Source organism: Zootoca vivipara, chromosome 6 (genome assembly GCF_963506605.1).
Source record: "Zootoca vivipara chromosome 6, rZooViv1.1, whole genome shotgun sequence".
In the NCBI taxonomy this organism is placed as follows: domain Eukaryota; kingdom Metazoa; phylum Chordata; class Lepidosauria; order Squamata; family Lacertidae; genus Zootoca; species Zootoca vivipara.
In genome coordinates, this window is record NC_083281.1 from 80,972,589 (window position 1) to 80,991,729 (window position 19,141).

At 46.2% G+C, this 19,141-nt stretch overlaps 1 protein-coding gene across 1 annotated transcript; it reads right to left on the minus strand.

Annotated features, from left to right (window-relative positions):
- Positions 1-7,485: 7,485 nt before the first annotated feature.
- LOC118086828 (taste receptor type 1 member 3-like) lies at positions 7,486-16,139 on the minus strand. The gene is made up of 5 exons (XM_035118824.2): positions 15,949-16,139; positions 14,165-14,468; positions 12,150-12,920; positions 11,093-11,308; positions 7,486-8,382 (listed from the first exon to the last, which is right to left on the minus strand). Exons 1-5 carry the CDS (start codon positions 16,137-16,139, stop codon positions 7,486-7,488), a joined length of 2,379 nt encoding a protein of 792 aa, XP_034974715.2.
- Positions 16,140-19,141: the final 3,002 nt, after the last annotated feature.

Here is a 19,141-nt window from a genome sequence, read left to right on the forward strand (position 1 = left end):
CAACCTTGCCCTAGATAATGGTGGATCCTTTTTAAAATTTAGGATTGTCAAGTGGGTTGGTTTGCACTTCTTCATGATCTCTTCCAAAAACCTGTACAATGTATGTGGATGTTTGAGGTTACTACTGTCTTGCAATAGATGGAGGTAGTGAAAATCACTGAGTGAATGAACTTGAATAAGCTGGCTTTCCCTTAGGAGGGAAACCACTTAAACTTTGCCCAACCATGTTACTGTTTGGACAGTTTTACATCTCCCTGGTGCTGTTTTCACTTCTCGTTCTGGAGCAGTGATGGGAGAAATCTGTGGTCTTCCAGATGTTGCGGGACTCCAGCTCCCATCGTCAGTGGTCAGAGATGGTGGCAGGTGCGGTTCAGCAACATCTAGAGGGCTACAGGTCCCCCATCCTTGTCCTGGAGTGACAACCAGCTGCCATTCTTGTTCTGCATCTCTGCTGGGCTGTTGTTGTAGCACTTCATAAAAATGATGGGCATAAACTTCCAAGATTGCCGCCAAAGAAGATCAAAAACAGACATAAATTGTTAAGGGTGGTGAGAGTGGTTTTGAAAACCTGTGGGGGGGTTTTTCCTGGCATGAAAGCATACATACATACATTTTCCTGTGTCTATGAACAAAGGCCACGAAACCACCAAGAACAGACCAGTTCTAGAAACATTGGAGAAAAGCTGATTGTGGTTGGTGGCAATTGGTTAGTACCCACTAGTGATACAATGATCACATACACCTCAACTTTGTAAAAATATTCCTGTCTCTCTTTTGGGGAGGTGAGTAAAGTGAAAGGTGGACAGGTATTGAACGTTATGAGTGCTGCTTAAAAATAAATTGCAAAGCCAAAATGCCCACCTGATGCTTCAGTAAGATGGACAAGGTATAGTGTTGATATAGTATTTGGCATGGAGTGTACATGTTCTAGGCAAGTGAGGAAAGTGAGATGCAATCCCCAGGTTTACAAGTTGTTGCATTCTCTGTCACATGTATTTTATCTGTTTTCGCCCTATTTGTTTCTTCTGGGCGATTTGAGATTTGAGCACTTAACTGACCATTGGTTTTATAAGCTGTGTTGATAGCACTGAGCCAGTAAGATTTCCCAATGTGTGTGCTGTGTGCAAGCCGGCCCCTCTCTTTATAGCTTGCTCATCAGGAGGAAAGGAAGTGTGTGTGTGTGGGGGGGAGAGAACCGGCCTTCTCATTCCACATCCGTCCACCCCCCTCCCCAAATACTCATGTGGACTGCTGGCTGTCTTCTGTGTGGTCCCCTCCCTTTTCATTTTTAAATGAGTGTTTTCCTGTACTTTGAGCTACAGCATCCACAGTCTGGCCTGGCGCAAATGCTGACGGATCGCTGGACTTCAGAAATGAGAATGTTTTGCACATAGCAGCAAGCTTTTTGAAGTGTCAGAAATGTTGGTCTTTACCATTTTTTTTAAAATAAAAAAAGTCCTTTGCAGTCCTTGGACTGGCTGTAAGAAAGAGATATAGGCAGGTGGATTGAAGGCAAACTGAAGTTGGTGGGGCAGTGCCCCATTTGTCTTCATGAACTAGCTTCTACTGTGCATGAGGGAGAATGAACCCAGTACTGCCCTCCTCCCAGGTTTGGCTTGGTCATTTTGTGTTCCCACTCTGGGAAATGTAGTTCTACAGTGGGGAATGGGAGGGTCTCCTAACAACACACCCCTTAAAAAACTACAGCTCCCAGAATTCTGTGGGGGGGGGGGGAGCTATGGCTGTCTACAGTGGTATCACAGTGCTTTGAATGTATGGTGTGGATGTGGTCTCTCCTGCACCCACCCCCCACCCTCACTTCCGCATCACTTAAAGGTTTTGCTGACCACCAGTCCACATGCTTATGTTTTCAAGCTCAGCTTCTCAGCGATGAGAGCTAGAACCTCTTAAAAATGCTTTTTTTAAAGCTGAGCGAGAGTGCATGATTCTGTGATCTACAAAACATGGCACACTTGCTTGGCAGTTGAGTGCAATGAATATACAGTACATGGCTTTGCTTATCAATTGACAGGAAAATGTGCAATTGCTACTATAACAAATTTCTGTAGCAGAATAAAATTGCTAGCACTGAACTTTCCAAACTGGGCTGGAGCCGTTTGGATGGCTACTTGTGTGGCGAGAAATAAATTAACTAAAATAATTAAGTGTGTTAATGTTTCTTGGCGTCATATGAGCAAATGTACATTGTCGAAGAGTTCCTGAGAGGAGGGTGCTCACTGGCTATGTGTGAGTCGCCACTTTCGGCTTGCTTCCTTCCCGTCAGCTTCCACTGGGTTTGGGGCATTGATCCATACACGTAATGGACAGAGGGAATTATCCAAACCCAGTGAAGGCTGATATGAAAGAAGTAAGCTAAGACTACTGACTCATCCAGGGATACGATGGGGAGCCTCTGAAGGCAAATAACTTGTGCATTGGAAGTGGCTTCTTGGTCCACACACCTAATGGAGAAATGCCATTGCAGAGCTCACCTGCTTTTTGGCTGAGGGTGCCTGTCGCATCTCTGGCTGAGAAAGCTCTCAGCTTTCCTCCTTCCAAATAGCCTCCATTGGGAGCATGTCATTTCGGTGCATCTCCGCATACAGCATGCAACTGTCTAGCTCCCAAAAAGGAGAGGCAGCAGAACTGACCTGCTATCACAGGAGGTTGCCTCTTATGTATCTGCATAAGCTGCTGTTCTGGGCTTTTATTTTGAATTAGGAGGAACACCGACATCATAGATAGAATTGTAGAGTTGGAAGGGGATCCCAAATGCAGAGACACTTAAAAACAAAAGCTTTGGGCAACGGTGAGAGTGACTGTAGCTTTCTGCTAGCTTGTATTAAAAATAATAATATAATAATACATGAAAGCATCACGGCTATCAGAAATTTGGACAAGGCTGTGTTAGCACTTCTACTTTGGGGTCATGTGGAATAACCTCTATATGTTTCGGTTTCCTCTCTGTCCATTTTGTGGGTGGATGGGTGCAAGTTAAAAATGTCAAGCCAGTCAAAATGACAAAGTGTTAGCAGGTCTGTGCTTTTGGATGTGGTGGCAGCGGCATGCTTTGTGAGAAAGGCTGTGACATTATAGTGACAATTGTGAGAATGGTTCTGCTTTTTTGCAATCACCTGTTTACCTTTCCCAACTCTCTCTCTCTCTCTCTCTCTCTCTCTCTCTCTCTCTCTCTCTCTCTCTCTCTCTCTGCCCAACTGCATGCTCATCTTTCAACTGTTTGGAGTTGCAGTGGTAGCAATCTCTCTCCCCCCCCCCAACCAATAAAAATAATAATCTTGGGAATTGTGCTTTTGTAGGGCATCCATGGGTTGTCTCGAGTGCCAGCCTTCCTCAGAGTAGACCCATTGAACTTAATGGGCACGATGAACTTAGGTCCGTCAATCTCAGTAGGTCCACTCTGATGGATGCATCCACCCATGTCAGTTTCCTGCCACCGCTCCACATCTTTGGTTTACAGTGGCAGGGAGAAATCTCAGAATAATATAAAGTTGCCTATCTCCAGCTCAGGCCATTGCTATATCTAGCCCAGCGCCGTCTGCTCTGACTGGCAGCAGCTCTCCAGGATTTCCCGACACAGCAACGTAAGGGACTGGACACCCTGCAAAGCACTTTCCCTGTCACTGTGGTTATTCCTCAACAGCTGGTTTCTGGGGAAGGTTAGCAGCTCAGTGGCAGAGCTTCTGCTCTGCATGAAGATTGCAGGCTCAGTCCCCAGATTGCCAGCTCAATCCCCCAGCTAAGGCTAGGAGAGTTCTTCTGCCTAGAGAACTGTTGCCAGTCAGTGTAGTAGATTGTACTAAGATGGATAAAGCAGTTTCCCATGTTCTACCAAGTCAGAACAAGCAGATGTACTGCCTGTTCTGACTGGCAACAGCAATTCTCACCAGGGTCTGTGGTCTTTTCCATCGAGCACTTCTTGACCATTTTTAACTGGAGATGCCAAGCCTTCTGCATGCAAAGCTTGACCATCGAGCTGTGGTGCCCCCTAGCAGAGATGCTGTTATCAGATGCGGTGAACTTGCCAAGGGCTCCTCTCTAGGCAGCTCAGCTTCCTTGCAGACATCCCAAAATAGATGTTAAGAGTCACAAATCAGTTTACTTGAGGATGCGAATCTCGAAGAAGAGGAGTGTGAAGACCAGCTGTTTCTTCTTAAGGATATATAGTTAAATGATGTTACATCCAGTCAAGGTTTACTGAAGAGTAGACCCATTGAAATTGATGGAACTAAGTTGCATCTTGTCCATTAAGTATTGGGGGGGGGTGTCTTCCCTTGAGTAAGACAAACATTGGCTACAACTTTATATCTCCAGTACTTACGGCAAAACTCACACGAGCAAGCGTTTAGAATAGCACAACTATTTGCTTCGTGAATCGTAAGATCTGCAACACCCCTGTGGATAGATACAGGCATAGACACGCATAGATAATAAAATGACACCACCTGTGTAGCAGGGGGCAACCTTGGAACCTTTGTGTGGACCTGTTAGGGATTCTTAGAAGCTTCCCAATTCCAAAATAGCTGTTAGGTTGATGGCAGGTGTAACACAGGTAGCTGCCTTAAGTTGGCCAAACCTTTTTTAAGGGGTACATTGGTCTTCAACCTTAAAACTGGTTCACCCATGTTAAAAATGGTTCACTTGCTGTGTCCCAGTGGTTCTGTGCTCTTTCTACAATCTTTTAGAGTGATCCACCCCTGATTGTTTTATCTGACTGTAATTGGACAAACATGCCCCACTGTCTTGTCATTGACCTTTGGTCAGTCTTGCTTTTGTTCCTGTTCTGTTTTCGGGCAGATCCACACCATCTGTTTAAAGCACATGGCTTCCCCCAGCCAACCCTGGGAACTGCCATTTCCCTCCCACAGAACTACCATTCCCACTACCCTTAACAGATTGCAGTTCCTGAGATTCTTTGGGGAAAAGTCTTGTGCTTTTAAATGCACGCCCCTTCAACTCTCTCGGGGTTCCTTCCAACTCTACAATTCTATGGTTCTATGTCAGGGATTCTTTAGCTGTGTGATTCCTGCATTGTAGGATCTGTGAACTTTGAATGGTGTGGATCTGCTGTTAATCCACTAGGTGGACTCATCCCTTGGCTTTTTTAAAAATTTCATTTATCTGGATTGTAGTGAGTGACTTCAAAAGAATGATTTAATTCTAATCAGTGATTAGAAAGATGTGTAAAGAATTTATGTACAGTAGAGGAAAATAATTTTAAAAAATGATTTTAAGTAATGACTGGAGGTGGGGAGAATCTTTACTCCCTATCACTCTCAAACGTTAACTGTCCTAGAACTGGTTCAGTTCCCAAGATCAGCCTTTGGGCAGTGTGAACCGTATTGTTTCCCCCTTTTAACATGTCTATTTCATAATTGAATTCTTTCTTTTTTGTAGATATTGTATTAAAATTCAAGTGTCTGTATAGTTAATATATAGCAGCTTATGTGTAAATGCTATTTTAAACACTAAAAAAAGCTTTTAATTTTTACGTGACAAATGCACTTTCCTGTCTTTTCTTCATTTGTGATGATACTTTATTTTGAGAGGTGTGTGTGTGTTGTGTACTGTATATTTCATATTCTGCAAGCACCGTAACTTATTCCTGGGTGACAGTCTAACCTTGCTTTGTCCTGATGTAGTTATGAGTCTTCTTCATAGCCCAAGGTTTCTTCTTCTTCTTCTTCTTCTAGTAATCAGGGGATTTGTGGCTGGTGCCCATTGGGACTGGTAGGGCAGAAGTCAGGGAGACGAACAGTAGGTGGCGCCAGAGCCCATGACAAGGAAAGCCAGCTCATTCTAGTTTTGTCCTCATCCTCCTACTCCCTGCTGAGTTCTAGGAGGAAAACACTAAGCTTAAAGAGGAGGAAGCTGACAGGCAGGACCACCCCTTCAACAGGTTGTCAGGTGGGGGCTGGCTTGGGGCAGGCTGAAACTGGTGAAGCAGTGGCCCAAATGGATTGGGAATCAGAGGGAATATTGGGCTGTGCGTGTGCCACATCTCCCGATTCTGTCTCTTGCAGAAGCACTTTTAAAGTTACACACGTACGTGTGTGAAGTCCAAACACCTTCACCTGCATTGTCATCCAAACCTGTCCCAAAGGCTTGGGTCCAGTTAACAGCATTGCGCACCTTTTTAAACCACGCGAAGCATATAGGAAAGAGACAGGAAATGTTCGATTACATCCAAATAGATCATCGTGCATCTATTTGTATGCCGCTTTGTGCCCAAAGTAGCTCACAGCATACCAAATGAAGAATTAAGTACAACAGTTTGGATCAGTATGTACAAGTTTGTATAAAGCAATGCAAATAAACCAACCTAGTTTAAAACTGAACAAGAGAAAGGGTAATGCCTAACACAGAATAGATAGTGCATCCAAGGAAATAGCAGAGTTGAAGAATATCCAGCCCAAGGTTTCTTCTTCTTCTTCTTCTAGTAATCAGGGGATTTGTGGCTGGTGCCCATTGGGACTGGTAGGGCAGAAGTCAGGGGTTACAAACCAGCAACAATCCTCTCTGGCTCTGCTCCGCACCCTTCTCAGGAACAAATTCTTAAACTGTGGTCATATCTTGCTGGCGTGGATAGAGAGGGCTGTGTGCGCGCATACACACATGGAGAAGCCACGGACTTTTGCTCATACCTCTACGGAGAATAGAACTCTCTGAAGGTAAGTCACCTGCTCATCTGCCCATTTTTGCCTCAGGCTCAGTCCATTACTGGCGAAAGTTTGCCCGCAAGGGGATACGGCCCTAAGGCAAGCTCCTTGTTTAGAGTGTGCTTGCCCCGCTCTGGCACTGCCGATGGTAGACTGTGCTGTTTTCCCTCGCCTTCGTTTCTGCAGCCTGCTGGAACGGCTGCTAATAGATGCAGTGAGAACCTCCTTGAAACTCCGTAGCCGAAGAACCACTTGACGTCCTCGCTGAGCCAGAGTTCTGTGTCAAAAGTGCTTATGAGTCTGTGACTTAAGGCCCTCCAGATGTTGTTGGACTCCTGCTTCCATCAGCCACAACCAGCCTGACTTAGGGAGGATGGGAGCTGTAATCTAACACCCTGGGGACAGGTTAAGGACATCTGCTCTAATTCCTACAGTAGGAATGGCGAACTTGTGGTTCTTCAGAGGTTGGATGCTGGCCCCATCCACCATGGTAAATAATCAGGGGTAGGGTGAAGATAGTGGAGTCCAGCACTATCTAGTGCAGTGTCTCTCAAATTTGGGTCTTCAGCTGTTGTTGAACTACAACTCCCATCATCTCTAGCTAGCAGAGATGATGGGAGTTTCAGTCCAACAACAGCCGGAGACTTAAGGTGCCCTCCAGTGTTTATCAAGTTTGAGAAACTCTAGAGGGCACATAAGAATGTGAGAAGAGCCCTGCTGGATCAGGTCAATTGTCCAGCATCCTGTTCTCACAGTGGCTGACCGGATGCCCCGGTGGGGAGCCGGCAGCCTTCTCCCCCTCCCTACGTTACTTGGTTTCTGGAGCATCCGGCTTGCTGTCTGCCGGAGGGTTCTGGGGCAGGCAGTGGAAGTGAGCGTCTATGTTCATGTGGGGCGCGAAGAGCACGATGTAACACACTGGGTAATAGTAGGAGCCGAAGATGGCAAAGATGCTGGCCAGGCCAGCGAAGACCTGGAAGAGGGCGACAAACTTCCCTTGGGAGGTGGCGTAGGTGGGCACGAAGAGTGTCCAGATGATGAGGATGAGGATCATTGCAAAGCTGATGGACTTGGCGGCCTTGTCGTTCCTCTGGTCCGAGTTGTGCCCCATGAAGGTGCAGAGGCAGCAGACGGCAGCCAGGACAAAGTCATGGGCTTGGAGCAAGCTGGAGCCCGGGAAGGAGCTGTAGCCCGGGAAGGAGCTGTCCCGGCATTGCACCAGGATGGTCTTCTCTAGCTCGGTGCTCTCCTCCAAGGAGGGAGGGTCCCAGCAATACCACACGAGGCAAAGGAGGGCCTGGATGGCTATGTTGAGGAGGATGCAGAGGCCCACCAGGTGCTTCCTCAGCATAGGCCTCTTCAAGGCCCAGCCGAGCCCTGAGCTTTGGAGTGTCTTGCCAAACAGTGTGGCCAAGCTGATGGTGAAGCTGAGGAAGAAGAGGGGCTGCCGGAGCTTGCAGACCATTGAGGTGGGCTTGATGACGAATAAGTAGAAGCTGCTGCAGAAGCAGGTTGAGGAGAGGACAATGGAGAGTGTGGGGAAGCCACCGACAAAGCGCATGGCGGGGGTGCCGCGGTGCTTGGCCAAAATGCCGGTGACAACGGCCATTTGGGCCATGGCCAAGACCGTCAAGGCCACCATGATGATGGCGAGGGTGTCGGTCACCTCCAGGTATTCAAACACTCTGTCGTAGCATGTGGTGCTCTGTGGAGGAGACCATTTCTCTCTAGGGCATGGGGTGCATTCATGGGGATCTGGATGAAAAGAAGAGTTGATTAGGCAGGAAGGGGAGGAGACTGAGTAGAACTATGTTGGATGCAACCCAGTTTGTTTGGCTGAAAAGTTGCCCTTTCCCTGGTTAGTCTGATTTTTGAAGATCCTTTTTTAATGCCAGTACTTTTTTTTAAGAAAGCAGTCTTCAGGTGACAGTCATTGTGTGTAGGAGAAGAAGGAATACCTCTTCTAAGATGGTGCCAAAAGAGGCGTCCCATCATGTTTGTTTGTTTGTGTGTGTGTGTGTGAGAGAGAGAGAGATTAAAAGATGCCTCTTCTAAGTTAAAGCCTCCCCTGCACCACCAAAAGGGTGGCGTTGTGCTCTAAACCACTAAGCCTCTTCGGCTTGCCGATCAGAAGGTGGGCGGTTCGAATCCCCGCGACGGCATGAGCTCCCGTTGCTCTGTCCCAGCTGTTCAAAAGTACACCAGTGCAAGTAGATAAATAGGTAACGCTGTGGCGGGAAAGTAATCAGCGTTTCTGTGCACTCTGGCTTCTGTCACAGTGTTCTGTTGTGCCAAAAACGGTTTAGTCGTGCTGGCCACATGACGCAGAAAGCTGTCTGTGGACAAATGCCAGCTCCCTTGGCCTGAAAGCGAAATGAGCACCACAACCCCATAGTCGCCTTTGACTGGACTTAACCGTCCAGGTGTCCTTTACATTTTCACCTTGCCTTACATGCACCACCTGAGACAAAGTTTACCCCCTCATCCTTTCTATTGTTCATTATCGTGCAAACGTAGTTAATTGGCTAAAAATGCATCTGGTAAATCTTACTTAAAATGTAAGACTCAAACATGGGGTGGAGAACATGAACAGGAGCTAAAAATATTGATAAGGCAAAAAGAAGAAAGACGTGCTGGTCCAAAACTTCGCTGCCAATGTACAGTTGTTGAATGAGGAGGCACCCTTGGCACATCTGGAAAAACTCCAGCTCACCATTTTTGTCCTGGAAGTAATTTGCAGGACAGTCTTCACACAGAAAGCAGCAATTATGTTCTCCTCTCAGCCATCTCTTCTGCCCTGGTTTGCACTCCTGTGTACATCTTGATATGGGGGGCTTTAGGAGAAGAAAGAGAGAAAGAGAGAAAGAGAGAAAGAGAGAAAGAGAGAAAGAGAGAAAGAGAGAAAGAGAGAAAGAAAGAAAGAAAGAAAGAAAGAAAGAAAGAAAGAAAGAAAGAAAAGGTATTTACTGACTCCAGTGGACTGTGCTGTCCCCACCACCACTTTGGAAACCCTGTCAAGGCAAGCTAGCCCCCGCCCCTGCTTTCCTGTACATCTGGGGTTGCCAACCCTTTAAGGCCCCATAACACACTTGGACTTCTTCTTTTTTTTAAGGAAATGCCATGGATGCCACCCGCTCTGATCTTTCTCTGCTCTCCTGTATCATTCCTGCACCCAGCTACCACACAAGTGATAGAGAGAAAGCAAGCAGACTCCGTTTATCCCAAAGTATATCTAGTAAAGCGTCTCCACCCCCATCGTTCTGCCCAGACACTGAGGTCCAGCGCCGAGGGCCTTCTGGCAGTTCCCTCGCTACGAGAAGCCAAGTTACAGGGAACCAGGCAGAGGGCCTTCTCGGTAGTGGCACCCACCCTGTGGAATGCCCTCCCACCAGAGGTCAAAGAGAATAACAATTACCAGACCTTTAGAAGGCATCTTAAGGCAGCCCTGTTCAGGGAAGCTTTTGATGTTTGATGGATTTCTGTATTTTAATATTTTGTTGGAAGCCACCCAGAGTGGCTGGGGGAATCCGGCCAGATGGGCGGGGTATAAATTATTATTATTATTATTATTATTATTATTATTATTATTATTATTGTAGTAGTAGTAGTAGAATGAATCCAAGCACTGAAGCATACATAAAGGTGATGGAGGAGGTGGGAAGGATTGCCACTTTTCCAACTTTCCTCCAGCTCAGTGTACTATCCAAGGGAGAAAATAGTAGCCACCCTCAGCACCTCTACAGGGAGCAGTGAGTGAGGGCCTCAAAGGTGCCAGAGGAGGACCAAAAGGGTGTCATTGTGCCCAGGAACGCTGTGTTGGCAACCCCTCCTCCAGCTGTCCCTGCAAGCCAGTAGATGAGGAAGCAAATAGGTAGTGACAAGACAGACGAGCCACCACTGCAAGTTGCAGCAAGGAGCAGAAGTTGGATCCAGCAGACAGCAACCCTTTGAGAGCTCTGTAGCCTTGACAGCTTCCTGAATATGCCAGCTCCCAACACTGCTACCATCATGGGAAAGGGAAGCTTCTATTAGTGGGTGGTCCAAACCGAGGACTGAATACTGGGCGATAAGTCAGCAGCCTGAGATGATCTATTTTCTTTCTTTTTCTTAAAAAAATTCTTATGTTTCTAGTCCTTATGCCTGAAAAATCTTGCTGGAAGAAAGCCAGCTGACATGTGAGGAACAGTAGGAAGAGAAGGATGTGGACCTTTAAGGTTAAAGATGAGGGGCAATGGAGGAGGATGAGAAAATCTCTTCGGTAGGCCTAGAGAACCCAGTTCTGTTTAAACAGAGTTTGGACTTAATAGGGACAGAATATGAAAACTGCCACCACCATTTGCAGAAAGGAGGATTTGTTTTGTTTTCACTAAAAGCCAAGAGGTATGTAACTAGTGAATAAGCAACTTAGTGCGAACCTTCCCTTCCTTTGTGTTCCAGCGGATCTTTGATTCGCTGATGTCGAGCTGAGGTTGCAGGGGATGATAGCTACCGAAACGGACAAACTCGTGGTTTCCAGGTGTGGTCGCATCCCAGAAAATCAGGTCGTAACCTGTTGGAGGATCTCCCGACTTGCTGAAATGAACCAGATGAGAATTGATGGTAAAGTTGACGCGAGCTACTTCTTCCAGGAGCTGCAAAACGAGGAGAAGAATCCAAAGAACTGTAGTTATTTAAAACCCCAAGTGAGGAAGGTGGCAGCAGAGGGTTGGAGGCACATCAAAGCTTCTGGTATATTTTTTATTAAAAGCATAAGGTCCTTTATACTGCCTCCTCACCACTGATGCAACACCTGCTTTCCATGGGCATCTGGTTAGTGCGAGAACAGGATGTCTGATGAGATGTGCTTTTGGCCTGATCCAGCGAGGCTGTTCTTGCACTCTTGTGCACCAAATACGAAAGATTTGCAAAGCCAAACTAGGCAAGTGTGTGGGCAATCTCCCTTTGGTGAGGATGCTAGGTATTACCGCCCTGGGCTGGGCAACGATGCTCTTTTGACTTAGAGGCCCTAGATTGACCAGATAACTGGTGGTATAAAAACTAACAAATTTAAGTGCATTTTTTAAATAATAAAAAACATGTGCTTCTTCCTCCTCCTAGCCCTCTCCCAATATTTCCCATCTTCTCCCCTCTGCAGCCTCTGAACTATGACCTTCTGCAAACCACTGTTGTAAATCTATACTGTCCTCCTCAGGAGGACTTACGGCCCCACACCCTCTTTTAGTGTTTATGCCTAAGTGGAATGTGCCCTTGAAGTCATGCTTGTCTGGATGGTGGGTGGACAGCGGTTTGTGGACATATACTAGCCTACTGTACAAAGGTAACCTTTAATATAGTTACCCCATCCAATAACTCAATAACTCAGGTAGAAGGAGAGAGAAAGAGAAAGAGAGGGTAGAGTCCTTTCACAATGACCAAAGCCAATAAAACTCACAGCCCTTGCAGGTAACCCTGTACTGCTTCCTCCTCACTCACCTGCCAAGGGTAGACCTCTCTGCTCATGTTGCACCACTTGCGTGTGGCATTGCACTGAAGCAGCTGGTGGAGAGCATGGGCGACGACGTAGACTGCTTTGTAGGTGTTGAATGAGGTGTAGAACCTAGAGTGATTGGTGTCTGTGGAGAAGTTGGCATGAGTCAGAGCCCTGCAATCAGAGCACTGCTCATCCCCCTCACTGGTGTCAGAGCTGTTCTGGTCCCCACCAGGATCTGCTACGACATTCTGCACATATTCACGGAACCCAGGCATCTCCCCGCTTCTTATCGCTACCCCGATGATGGTTCCTATGCTCGCCAGGTTCGGAATAAGAGCAATGTTTGGCGAGGTTGCCCAGCACTCGCTGGCGATCCACACTTTGCCAGTGATGCCCCTGCTGAGCACCATCCTCAGCAGCGCCTCCGCACTGCTCGGTTGCGCGAAGATCACCGTGGCATTGATGTTGGACTTCTGGAGCTGGTCGGCTATTTTGGACAGCTCCTCTTTCCTCTTGCTTTCCTCTGGGTCGCTCGGGAGGATGGCTTCATAGGCCACACACATATCCTTAGAAAGAGCCAGCTGGACGAAGATCTGCAGGGCCTGGCGGCCGTATTCATCGTCAGTCACCAAAGTGGCCACCCAATTCCAGTTGAACTTGCTCAGGAGCTGAACCATGGCGTTGGCTTGGATTCGGTCGCTGGGGACGGTCCGGAAGAATGATGGATAGAGTTGCCTGTCACTTAGCTTATCGCTGGAACTGGCGTAGCTGATCTGGGGAGACATGGAAGATTCACGGAAGATTCACGTGGTGCATGGTTAAACTATGGAACTTACTCCCCCAGGAGGCAATGATGGGCACCAACTTTAAAAGAGGAGTAGATAAATTCATGGAGGAGGATAAAGGCTGCCAATGGTTACTAGCCCTGGTAGCTATGCTCTGCCTCCATGGTTGGAGGTAGTAATGCTTCTAAATACCCGCTGCTGGAAACCACAGGAGGGAAGAGGGCTCTTGTGTCTTGCTGGTGGGCTTCCCACAGGCATCTGGTTGGCTACTGTGAGAACAGAATTCTGGGCAAGATGGGCCACTAGCCCAATCCAGCAGGCTGTTATTATCTTCTTAGATGGAGACTATGAAAATTGGGGTATTCAAACAACCGTTGAATTGACACAATGCAATTAAGCAAGCGGCAGTGATTTGGGTGTCAGGGCATCTATGAACAGATAGAATCCAGCTAAGTTATATTCAGAGGTGGCTCACTGAAATTTGTAAACCTAAGTTAGTCCTGTCCTCTATTTTAAAGAGGTCTGTTCTGAGTAGGACTAGCATTGGACACAAGGCATAGGGGAATAATGAACAGACATACTTAATGCCTATAACATACATAGAATCACAGAAATGCATCGTTGGAATGGTCATTTAGTCCAGTCTCTGCAATGCAGGATAATTAAATGATTAAAACAGCTATATAAATGCAATTCATATTAAGCAGCAGCAAATTATGTGTGAATTATTTCAGTCCCTGATAACCACATCCAAAAGTTTGAGAGAAAAGGTGCACTTTCATTTGTTTCCCAAAATAAAACAATGATGCAGTTAGATGCATGTTATTGGGGAGAGCATTCCACTGACATTCAACTGAAAAGGCCCATTGATGGCAAAGGTATATCCAGCACTATCATTATACAGTATTTGGCGAATGTTCTTTATCCTGGCTTTTGAGACCCACCTTATTTCTGTGATTTTAAGGTTTTTTTTTAATATTGTGTGATATTGTGCTTTTAATATTAGTGTTGTGTTTTAATTGCTGTAACCTGCCCTGGGACCTTAGTGTGAAGGGCAGGTAATTTATCATAATCATAATTCTTGATTCTGCTTGTCGACCACCCCGATGGATCTCAGCCTTCTGCCTCAATGTAGTGCCCTGGATCCTGCTCAAAACACACCAGTGGGGGCTCTTCCTTGAAGGGAGGAGGAGATCTTCATAAGAGCCAGTGCAATGCGCTTCCCATCTTACCTCTGGGATCAAAAGAAACTTCAGGAACCGAGCCACCAGCATGCTCAGCTCCGAATTGCCGGGGCCAACAACGGCGACAACTCGAGGCTTATAGTTGGTATAATTGCATTGCACCTCCACGCCATAGTGATTGGGGTACTTGGAGAGGAAGGACATCGTGGGCTTGTTGGCCACGGCTGGGTTGTTGCAAGTGTTGTGGATTTCATAGCCGAGCTTGACACCGGGGAGCAGAGAAGTCGAGTTGTTGATTTCGTCGATGGCAAAGCGCATGCTCAGGTGCCTCTTGTAGCCAGTAATGTCAAAGCTTAGGGAGGCGGTTAAAAAAGAGTTAATCATTACAAGGACGGTGAATGACAAAGGTTCCTTTGCTGGACTTCAAGTCAAGAATTGGGGGTGATGTCAAAGGTGCTTAATTTGTTGGGAGTCTGGGTGCAATTCAGATAGGAGTTTAGACACCTTAGATTGCATCTTGTTTACAACTTCCGCCTCTTGCACTTCTTTCTCAGACCTCAAGGTCATTTTGGATCTATCCTCTGAGAACAAAGGAGCCTGTGTGACTGCCTTTGTCTTCTCTAGATTAGTTAGCTTAGAACTAGAAACCTCTCTATCCAAGTTATGCACTTCCTATAATAAGCAGCTTTGTTATTTTCTTACTCTACAAATATCTCTTGTGTGTGTGGTTGCTGCAGATGAAATCTGGTCTCTAATCAGACTCAGAAGCCACACTCTGAACACTCTGCATATGCCTAATTTTACTGAGGTGGAACAACCTTTCTCATTAGGACTGTACCATTTCGTTGAAGCACCTTGGAATGGCAAAAACGAATAGAAGGTTGAGTCAGAGATGAGATGGGTTGGGATAAATTGATCACACAGGCCTGACTGGAGTTGGAGCCCAACAATATCTGGAAGTCCAGTTTCTTCATCCCTGCTCTAATAGATTCTCCAATTAGCAGTCTCAGTTAGCTATCCTTTTCAGTCTGGACATGGCAAGCTTTTTGCATGACTGACTTAGAAGTACTATCATGCCTCTATGCAGTGGCAGGACATTGCCTTGCTTAAGCTGGGATCAAATGAGACCTTGCTGTCAGAAAATGATGTCCCAGAATAAACTGGGACCAGGGAATCTCTGAGATCACCTCCACAAGACAATGCCTCAGCCAGAAAATCAGAAGACTTGGGAGTCTCACTATGTCCCCAATTAGGCTAACCCCACACAATCATTGCTAGTTTGGTATGGAGTCCAAACTTAAGCTCTTTCTGCTTAGCACAGCTCTCACTTTGTCACATGAGGCAGCCTGGTCAGAGTCCTACTTTGGAGGAGAGACCAGGGCTATAAAAGTCATAATTGGGGGGCAAGGATAGAAGCAGACAGGTGGAATTCTTAAACCCCAGTTGGATGCCTGGAAGTTGCTTGTGCAACAACCTCCATAGGCTCGTTCCTAGCCTAGGTCCCCTCTAGACAGCTCCTCTTCCGTTCAGCACCAACTGATGTTGGACAGCTCCCTTGCAATGTTCGAAGCCCGGAATGAGATCCTCATAACAAGTCTGCCTGAAGCTGTGGGGTGATTTTGGGGGTGGTGGTGGTCTGATTTTCCCAACCCAGGTATTATTGGGGGGAGGTGTCAGAAAATTGTGGAACTTGATATTGAAACATTTCCTTTTACAATGATGAATGAAATGTTTAAGAAAGAGCTTTTCCATAACTTCAGATGCCTGGAAATTTTACATCTCTAGTCCTGGTGGACTGTGCATTTTGCTGAGGTTCTTTTGGTCCTTCTCACCTGGAACACTTGGGGGTCTTCAGCTCCACATCCTGGGCTAGGTACTGTACTTTGGAGTGAAAGGCAAACATGCCACCAAGGACAAAGTCCCCCGGAGCACTAAACTGTGTCAACAGGGACTTGGCCTTCTCTTCGTTCAGTTGTATGGAAAGGACGGGAACCAGGAGCCCAAGCAGTGCGCTGAGAGCCATTTTAGCCTGTGCAGGGGGAAATGAAAGGTAGATCTCTGTTTTATGCCTAGTGTTTACATGCTGTTTGTCATGTGAGATTCACAACAACCCTGCAAGGCAGTACTTCTTCCAGTGTTGCAGATGGGAGGCTGAAGGGTGGAAGGTCTTGTCTGAAGGCCACCTGGTAGAGAAGCAGTATACAAACCAGCAGCTTTGTGATGTGTCTGCCGCCTTATCCTGCTGGGCGTGAATGAATTTTTGTGTGCACCTGAACCCTGTGGAAAGAAGGCTTGAACTCCCTGTCCATCAGGTGGAACATGGGCAGTTCATTCTGGCTTGGTCACTGTCTCCCTTTACCTTCACAGGCCAACTTTGATAGGTGGGTGGGACCACCCACTTCATCAATCTTCTGATATCATGGTGGCATCAGATGATTGACAGGTGATCCAGCCCACCTGTCCGTGCTAATAATAATAATTTATTATTTAAATGCCACCCACCTGACTGGGTTGCACCAGCCACTCTGGGCAGCTTCCAACAAATTAAAACATCGAGCACAGTAAAACATCAAGCTTTAAAAACTTCCCTATACAGGGCTGCCTTCAGATGTCTTCTAAAAGTCAAGTAGTTGTTTATCTGGTGGTTCCTTCACTGCCAGAAGTAAAGTTTCAGGGAACCAGGCAGAGGGCCGTCTCAGTGGTGGCGCCCTCCCTGTAGAATGCCCTCCCATCAGGTGTCAAGGAGATAAAGAACTACACAACTTTTAGAAGACACCTGAAGGCAGCCCTGTATTGGGAAGTTTTAAATGTTTGACAGTTTTTAGTGTTATTATAGGTGTTGGAAGCTGCCCAAATGGGCAAGGTATAAATGATTAAGTTGTTGTTGTTGTTGTTGTTGTTGTTATTTCCTTGACATCTGACGGAAGGGCATTCCACAGGACGGGCACAACTAGTGATAAGACTCCTGATCTGGCCCACAGCTTTATATCAGCTTGAATGCTTTTTACTCTGGCCTTTGAGGTGTATGTTTTTCAGATCCCCCTTATATTTTTTTTGAGGTGTATGTTTTTCAGATCCCCCCTTCTGTGATTGTAAGCTGTTTTAAACTGTGTTTAATGTTCTATTTTAAATTTGTAGTGAATGGTGGGTAACTGTTGTTGTTATTCAGAACATTTTTGCCCTGCTAAGAGTGACTTATATGCAATCAATGAAAACAAGACCATCCCTGCCTGCAGACTTACAATCTAAAAAAACAAAACACAAGGGAGGAAAGGACATGGAAGGAAGAGGGGGGGTCAAACTTGGGCCATTGATCTTATAATGACCAGTCTGCATAGTTCAGGGGTTGGAGGTGCTTGATAGAATGAACCTTCTGCTTCCTGACTCTCCCACTGAGGCAGCCTGGTGGAATGGCTTGCCCCCAGGTGACTGTTGAGGGACAGGAGGCCTGATGGGTCTGGCCTGTCCCAGCAGAGACAATGGAGCGATTTAATACTAATAAATGTGATAAAGCAAACAAGCTTTCCTTGCAAAACAAAGGGTTAATGCACTTCATATTAAGAAAATGTTTTGTTGTGATTCTTTTCGTAGAACCATAGAGTTGGAAGGGCCTGTGAGGGTCATCTAAGTCCAGCCCCCTGCAATGCAGGAATCTCAACTAGATCATACATGACAGGTGGCCACCCAACCTCTGCTTACAAACCTCTGAGGAAGGAGAGTCCACCACTTCTTGCGGGAGTCTGTTCCATTGTCGAACAGCTCATACTGTCAAAGTTGCGCCTGGTGTTTAGTCGGAATCTCTTCCTTGTAACTCGAAGCCATTGATTTGGGTCCTCCAGAGCAGGAGAGAACAAACGTGCTTCCACCTTTCACATGACAGCTCTTTAGCTATGGCTATGGAGTCAGTTCATAAGAAAGGAGGAATAAACTTACCTTCCTTTATTTTCTCTGCTTCATATCCATACCTGTGGTCGCTCTCTTTTTCAGCCCATGAAGCTGCGTTCCGCCCTTCTGTCTCTGGCCATTTGTGTTTGATTCTGATTGCCTGCTTGACTAGGGTGGCGATCTTGGAGGCGATGCCCACTAGGCAAAGGCTTTAAAGCCTGGGAATATGTTACATTTGAATAGTAGCCAGTGGAACGCAATGACAAATGGTGCCTGGGCGACTCTGCCCCGTGAAAGGGCAGGTGGAGGCCATTAAATCAAATCATAAGCAAAATGAATCATTTGCATGATGTTCTGGAAATAGTGGGTGGCCATCTGGCAGCCCATGGGCCAAATCCAGCTAGCAAAACAATATTATCTGCCCTCGCCATGCAAACGTGCAAGCACGAATGCTACAGTGCTGAACTGTTAGTAACCTGTGGTCGGTTAATCCTGCACCTGCCAGGCCCAGTAAGCTGTGCAGTGGCTGGGTGTTGGTGGGTCGGGACTTGGGAGGGAGAAGAGAAATTTGCTTTTGCGTTTTGATGCCCATCTACTTCATTCACACTTTTTCGAACGGTGTATGAGCTGAAACACAGCTGTCTGTCAAAATTTGCACTTCTCTGAATTTTGTTATGCAGTTTTGCACTTCTCTGAAATTTGTTATGCAGTTTCCCAACGAAATAAAGTGCACACAAATGTGTGCACATTATGTATGAAAATTATGTTCAAAAATGCGTATTTTATAAGCCAAAATAGCATTAAAATGAATTGTATCAGGGAAAATAGTAATGCATAGATTAGGCAGAAGCACAAGCCCAAATGTGTATATCAGGACTCACTTCATGTAAGTTGCACTATGGCACAAGAGTTGCCCCTCCAGATGGCCGTAATATGATAGCATTGGGGAAGCATCGCAGAACAACTAATAAAGTGGAAAGATTTGTGGACAGTTCAGTATAAATTTACCACTAATGCACTGTTACTGCATCAGTGATATTTTTACTCTGGCCTCTTTGACACCTGAGATGTTGTGTTTTCAGGACCCATCCTATTCCTGAGTCCTGAAATCTGTTTTAACCATTTTCAAATCTGAGTTTT